Source organism: Cajanus cajan, chromosome 10 (assembly GCF_000230855.2).
Source record: "Cajanus cajan strain Asha chromosome 10, NIPB_CcT2T_4, whole genome shotgun sequence".
Taxonomy (NCBI): Eukaryota; Viridiplantae; Streptophyta; class Magnoliopsida; order Fabales; family Fabaceae; genus Cajanus; species Cajanus cajan.
In genome coordinates this window covers 36,188,055-36,195,218 of record NC_138526.1, presented here as the reverse complement: position 1 = coordinate 36,195,218, position 7,164 = coordinate 36,188,055, and the positions used below count along the sequence as shown (strand labels likewise).

At 37.3% G+C, this 7,164-nt stretch overlaps 1 protein-coding gene across 1 annotated transcript; it reads left to right on the top strand.

Annotated features, from left to right (window-relative positions):
- The first annotated feature begins 250 nt into the window (after positions 1 to 250).
- LOC145952464 (uncharacterized) lies at positions 251 to 637 on the top strand. Its single transcript, XM_083064830.1, has one exon. The coding sequence runs from the start codon at positions 251 to 253 to the stop codon at positions 635 to 637; it is 387 nt and encodes a 128-aa protein (XP_082920956.1).
- Positions 638 to 7,164: the final 6,527 nt, after the last annotated feature.

Here is a 7,164-nt window from a genome sequence, read left to right as displayed (position 1 = left end):
TATTGAACTTTTGGGAGGCCGTATTGGGCTTCATTCCCTCCACTTCCTTATTTTGAGCTATTACAAGACCTCTAGACCTACAGAGAATCCTCCTAGGGCCTTCCATGAGTCCTTCTGGCTGACTTTCCTTCAGTCCTCAAGAGTCTTCAAGCTTTATTTCCGACCCGGACAATTTTAGGGGTCTACAAGATGTACACCTTAGTCCACAACAAAGGAAACCCCAATCCGTTTGACATATGGTACGGATGCCATGATCCCCGTAGAAGTTGGCGAGCCTTCGTTCCGTCGGGTACATTTTGACGAGGCAAGCAATAACTTATCCCTTCGGGCAGAGATTGATGTTGTAGATGAAGTCCGAGACAAGGCACGCATCGTAGCCGAGGCATGCAAACAGAGGATGAGCAGGCGATTCAATTCCACGCTTTCAAAGCGATGTTTCAAGGAAGGAGACCTAGTGTGGCGCGTTCAAGGATCGGCCAGGCGCAACCCCCGTGAAGGTAAATTGGCAGCAAACTGGGACGGCCCATTCAGAATCTGCCACTCTCTCGACAACGGTGCATACAAATTGGAAGAGCTTTCGGGAAAGGTCATTCCAAGAACGTGGAACTCAACTCACTTGAAAGCTTATTTCAGTTAACCAAATTTCTTGTAAAGATTATCAATCAATGTATGCACAGTGCACTCTTTTCCTTGATCGGTCTTTTCTCCCCTTATAAAAAAGTGAAAAGGGGTTTTGGCCGACAAGGTTTTTAACGAGGCACATCATATTAATGAAACACATTTCAACTCATTCGTGTATTATCTTCATTCAAGTTGTTACAAACAGGCTTCCCTCCCGAGTGACCCCACTCGGCCAAGGACGTGCCTTCGAAATCATACAAACAGACTTCCCTCCCGAGTGACCCCACTCAGCCAAGGACGTGCCTTCGGAATTATACAAATAGGCTTCCCTCCCGAGTGACCCTACTCGGCCAAGGACGTGCCTTCGGAATCATACAAACAGGCTTCCCTCCCGAGTGACCCCACTCGGCCAAGGACGTGCCTTCGGAATTGTACAAACAGGCTTCCCTCCCTGATAGACTATGGCCAAGGCCAAGGAATCCAAGAGGTGATATACTGAAAGAACCAAGAGGAATGGGATGATATTAAAGACCTTTTTCATATATTTTGTAAATAGTCTCTTGTATAGGTTATTTTTGCCTTTGTATTTGTGAGGCACTTTACTTGCTTTTTCCTAGTGATTGTATATTGTTTTTAAGGTAGGCTACTTGGAGAGTTTAGCTCCATTTAACCTCCCTAGTTGATACATTCATTTTGTATTTTTTCAGTAGGGAAAAGGGGGGTGACATTTAGCAATGCTTGAGGGTGTGCTTAGAAATTGGGCCTGAGTTGGGCCTAGGCAAAATTTTGCATATTGGACTCATTTTGCTCCTAATTTTTCATAGATTTGATTTAGCTAGGTCTCATCATCATATGATGAACCTAACTAAACCAAATCAAGGATTTTCAAATTAAATCATGGAGCATTTTGAGCCAAAGGCCGCCTAGCCCTTCCTTTCCTCTTTGGCCGAAATTTCAAGCATTCCTTCTTGAGTTTTCAAGCTTGTCTTGCAAGCTTCTAAACTCAAGCAAGGTAAGCTTACCTTACCATGGTTCTTAAGTGAACCATGGTCAAGGTTAGCTTCTCCTGCAAGCTAGCTAAACCGTAGGGAGTTAAGTACACCTTACCATGGTTCCTAGTGAACCATGGTTAAGGTTAACTTCTCCTAGAAGCTACCTCTACCCTATATATTTGTAACTCCTTCATTTGTAATCACTTTTGAACATTTGAGAAATAAAATTCTGTTTTCTCTCTCAAGAGTCCCTCTCCAAAACCGAATGAGAACCTTCTCTCCTAGGTTTTCTAGCAAAGTTTCTCAACTTTGCCTTGGTTCCTCAAGCTTCCTTCACAAGCTTTAGGAAGTGGCCGAACCTCCTCTAAGACTTCTCCTCCATTGAAGGTTCTTCAAAGGAGTTTTCAGAGGTCTCAAAGTGTCAACCTCAAGAAGCATCACGGTCCTTGCATGGAGACTTGAAGAATCAACATTCTTCTCCAAGTAACTCCATCATTTTTGGTATCTAGAGCCTAGTGCTCTTGAGGTTTTTTTGTTCTAACTTTTTCTAATAGAATCCGTGTTGTATCTTCCTCCTATTACATGTCTTCTTATGTTTGCTGAATGGATCTAGATTTTATACATACTTTGATGGATCCAAAATGTCACATAATAATTGTTTGATTCATATATGCTTGTTCTTCTAATTCTTGAATCAAACCGGTTTTGTTGTGCTTTAGGTTCCTTGCTTGTGCGTTTTTAATTTTTGCTTGAGTATCTCCATTCATTCACATGTGTCCGTGATTGGACAATATGCATTGAGTATAGATTTTGTTTCTTAATCAATTGTTTTGTCTTAGAAAGTAATGTGTAGTCCTTTGTATGTCAAAATTTCCTAGAATAGCTTGTTTTGACCTAATTTTTGTTTTGTGATGATTGAGTCCGAAATTTTTGTGTCTTTGCTTATTAAATTTGTACCTCACTATATGTGCTTTTGATTTACATGATTGAGTTCTTAATTTTCTATTAGTCCTAGCAAATTTCTTAGAGTTAGGTTTCTATTATGTCTTGTTAAAAAAGTTTTGTCAAAAAAATTTGTTAAACACTACTCCTATTAGGTTTCTTGTGTCTTGTTGAGTGGCTGAACCTTATTGAAACTTTTTGAGCCTTAAAACAGATACAAAACAGAGGTGTGAGTGTCTTAAATGCATGAGAAAAACAAAGGAAAAAGTGCTTAAAAATTTGACCTAAAATACTACAAAATTGTGAAGCACTAGAAAAGAAACATGCATGTGAACACCTTTGTTTTGTGTAATAATTTTTGCTGCAGTTATTCAGTATTAAAACCGAGACCTATAAGAGTCTAAAAGGCATTGAAACTCCTGAACATCAAAAGAAAAACAAGTGAAAAATATTTTGCAAAAGAAAAAGAAGAAAATTAGCAAAAGAAATAGCCAAAGAAAAAGCCAAAAAGGAGTGAAAATTGGTGAAGTGTTGCTCTCGGATTTGGTGTATTTTTGGTTACATCTTTGCATTGGTCCAGCCACATCTTTGTGTCTTGTTTGTTTTATAATCTTAGATTTTGATTTTTGTAATCCAATTCTAGTGCCATTCATAGGTTATTCTTGTGAGTGCTAGCTTTCAAAATTAACCTTAATTGTTGCTTGTCATTTGTGAAACTCTTTCTAGTCTTGTCTCTTTCTTTTCTACCATTTGGTGTAGCTATTCTAAATTGTTCCTTTTCAGTTTTTAGCACTAATATTCAGTCTTGAAGGTGGTTGAGTGCTTCTTAAAAGGTGTAGGAGGCCAAGGCAAAGGACATCCACTTGAAGGCTTTGGTGGTTGCTTAGGGAGTTTGTTCTCTCTTGGTGGCTAGGCTCTTGAAAACACCTAGAAGTGACTAATATCAAGGTTGCTTCTAAAAAGAGGAGTGAAACACTTTGTGAGGCTGCAGTTGGTGGCTGAATTGGAGCAAGAAGGAGTAAAGCTAATTGTGAAAATTTTTGTGAAAATTTAGAACTAAATTTAGTGACGGAATTTTTTGGTTTCTAAAACTAGTTTTTCCTTACAAAATCCGTCTCTAAATTTGTTTCTAAATTAGTGGCTAATTTGTTTTCTTTGAAATTAAGTGCAGCCACTAAATTCATTTGAAAGTAAATTTACATTTCATTTGGAGTGTGAATTTACATTTCATTTGAAGAAAATTTTAATTTTAATTTCCTTGTAATTTTTGTCTTCCAAATTTTTGTACAAGGCCTTTATTAAGGAGTGTCTTGGAGTGCCTTTGGTGTATCTCCATCTCTCCTTAAGAATTCTTTTAGTAAATCCGTGTAGCACTTGTGAGAGTGGTCCTTGAAGGTCTTTGGTGCCTCTCAAGCTCTCACTTAGGTTTAAATTGCTTACCACGCCTAGTTTATGTTTTCTTGTCTTTAAGTTTTCAAGCACTTTATGTTTTAAGCAATTTATGTTTTCAGTCATTTAAGTTTTCAAGCAATTTATGTTTTCTTGCTCTTTATGTTTTCAAGCATCTTATAAATTGTACACATAGGCACTTGCTTGTTATTTTCTTTAAGAAAAGTTCTTTGTGAGAAATTGTTTTGTGCAAGACAAAAGTACAAGGGGGTTTAGAGATTTTTACTTGAAGAGGCTTGGTTATTAAGTGGCTCTTTAGTAGCTCACCTCCCTCCAAAGTTCAATTTGTACTCTTAGACCTCTAAGTGCCAAGTCTAAGCACTTCAAAAATTTTATTTTCATAAAAACTATTTTTGTTTAGAAAAATCTCTTGAATTAAAATGTCTCAAAATTCCTCCAATAGTGAAAGTGATGACTCTCCAAAAAGTCTTTCTTACATCACTAAAGAGCTCAAATCACTTAAACTATGGAAAAAGCAAGAGTCCATTCAAAGAGAGAAGGAAAGAATTGAAAGAGAAGAACAACTTGCTTATCTTGAGGAAGAATTGAGAATTTTAAGGCAAGAGGAAGAAAAATTAAAAGAAGATATGAAGAAACATAGGAGAAAGAATAGGAGCTCACATTCCCAATACACATCCCCTAATGAAAGCATGAATCAAGGGGATCACTACCAACATACTCCTAGGAGGACCACAAAGCCTAGGGAAGTCAAAGTTGACCTCCCACAATATTTTGGCAAAGATGATGTGGAGTTATACCTAGATTGGGAAATGAAGGTTGAGCAACTCTTTGCTTGCCATAGGGTGAGTGAAGAGAGAAAATTCCCTCTGGCTACCCTTAGCTTCCAAGGGCATGCCATGTATTGGTGGACAGCCCTAGAAAGAGAGAGACGCCTCCACAATGATCCTCCAATTCAATATTGAAATGATCTTAAAAGTGCAATGAGGAGGAGGCACATTCCCACCTATTATGGAAGGGAGCTTATGAATAAGCTCCAAAGGCTCCAACAAAGGGATTTGTCTGTAGAACAGTACAGGCCACAAATGGAGCTTTTAATGATGAGGGCATGTATTAGGGAAGAGGAAGCCACCACTGTAGCTAGATTCCTAAGTGGTCTTGACTTAGAGATTAGAGACCAAGTGGAGCTACTACCCTACATGGACTTAAATGATTTAGTCCAACTTTGTGTAAGGGTAGAACAACAAATGTTGAGAAAATCTTCTTCTAAAAGAGAAGGCTCCCACTCTAGATCTCTTAAGAAAGACTACATGGAGGAGGAAAAATCTTTTGAAAAGAAAAATATTTTAGAACCCTCCAAGGAATTAGCTAAGAATAAGGATAAGAACAAAGAGAAGGGTAAAGGTACCCACACTCCACACACTAGCACAAAGACTAGTGATATTAAATGTTTCAAGTGTCTAGGGAGAGGCCACATTGCTTCTCAATTCCCTACAAAGAAAGTCATGATCTTAAGGGGGCATGACACTTATAGTAGTCAAGAAGAGACTACTACCTCCTCTTCTAGCGAGAGTGAGGTTGAAACAAAGCTTCAAAGGACCAAAGTGGAGCCAGTTTATCCTTATAAAGGAGAGCTCCTAATGCTTAGGAGAATCCTTCATAATCAACCTAGTGGTACCCTATCACAAAGAGAGAACATCTTTCATACAAGATGTAATATTTTAAATAATGCTTGTTTTCTTATTGTTGATAGTGGTTCATGGTGCAATTGTTGTAGCACTAGGTTGGTTAAAAAGATTAGTTTAATTACTATGCCACATCCTCAACCTTATCATTTGCAATGGCTTAATAAGGATGGCGACATAGTAGTTGACCAACAAGTGAAGGTCAAGTTTTCCATTGGGAAGTATGAGGACCAAGTTTTATGTGATATGGTACCAATGGAAGCTTGTCATATTTTGTTAGGAAGACCATGGCAATTTGAAAAGAAAACTATACATAATGGTCTTACTAATGAAATTTCTTTCACTCACAAGGAAAAGAAATTTGTACTTTATCCTCTTTTACCTCAACAAGTGGCTGAGGATCAAGCACAAATGAAAAACAAAAGAAAAAGAGAAAAGGTAGGGAAGAGTAAAGAGGAAGAAATATCCTCTAAGGGAATTATGTCTAAAGAGAATTGCTTTATCACTAAAGAATCTATGAAAACTATTCTCTTTATTCATAAAGACCTTAACTCTTACCCTCACGCTGCCACTAGTCTTGAAAAAGAGATTCACAAATCCATTATTTTTAAAGAAAAAGAATCTCAACTTCAAGATTTTGTGAAGGAGAAGTGGACTTCATTTAGTTCTACTTCTCATGCTACTTCCTTGGTGGTGCCCAAGGTAGATAGCCTTCCTTTTTGTAGGACTTGTCCTACCTTAGTTGTGTCAATAATGCACCCAATTTATGGAATATATTATTTGTTGGATATAACATATGAACCTTCAAGGTTCCTTGTGACAAATTCTTTTCATAACCATCCAACAAATAATATAATCCAAAATTGTTTAGGAAATTTCTTAGTAGTATTTTCCTTATTTTCTAGGAAATGTCTAGGTTACCACATAGGGTACTTTAGGCAAGATATTTTAGTTTTTGGGATTAAGTCTTTAGTGTGCTATAGTTTTAGTTTTACCACATTTTTAGGATTTAATAATATACCTAGTCTATGTTTAGGAGAGGATCCTATTCATTATACTAGTAGGTCTAGTGTCATTGATTTCATTAGGTTCCATGAAAGGATTTCTTCTAGGATATTCCTTTCACATTTATTTGTTGAAAATATCACCTCTAATGAATTTTATTATATATTTGTAGGTATGGCCAATAATCATGAGGACCCTCGAGATTTGAGGTCAAATCCTTTTCAAGAGGGAGGGGATGATAGACTATGGTCAAGGCCAAGGAATCCAAGAGGTGATATACTGAAAGAACCAAGAGGAATGGGATGATATTAAAGACCTTTTTCATATATTTTGTAAATAGTCTCTTGTATAGGTTATTTTTGCCTTTGTATTTGTGAGGCACTTTACTTGCTTTTTCCTAGTGATTGTATATTGTTTTTAAGGTAGGCTACTTGTAGAGTTTAGCTCCATTTAACCTCCCTAGTTGATACATTCATTTTGTATTTTTTCAGTAGGGAAAAGGGGGGTGACAT

What these genes read in the sequence shown, in the direction of transcription:
- LOC145952464 (XM_083064830.1), top strand. Translation starts at nt 251, where the DNA reads ATGATCCCCGTAGAAGTTGGCGAGCCTTCGTTCCGTCGGGTACATTTT.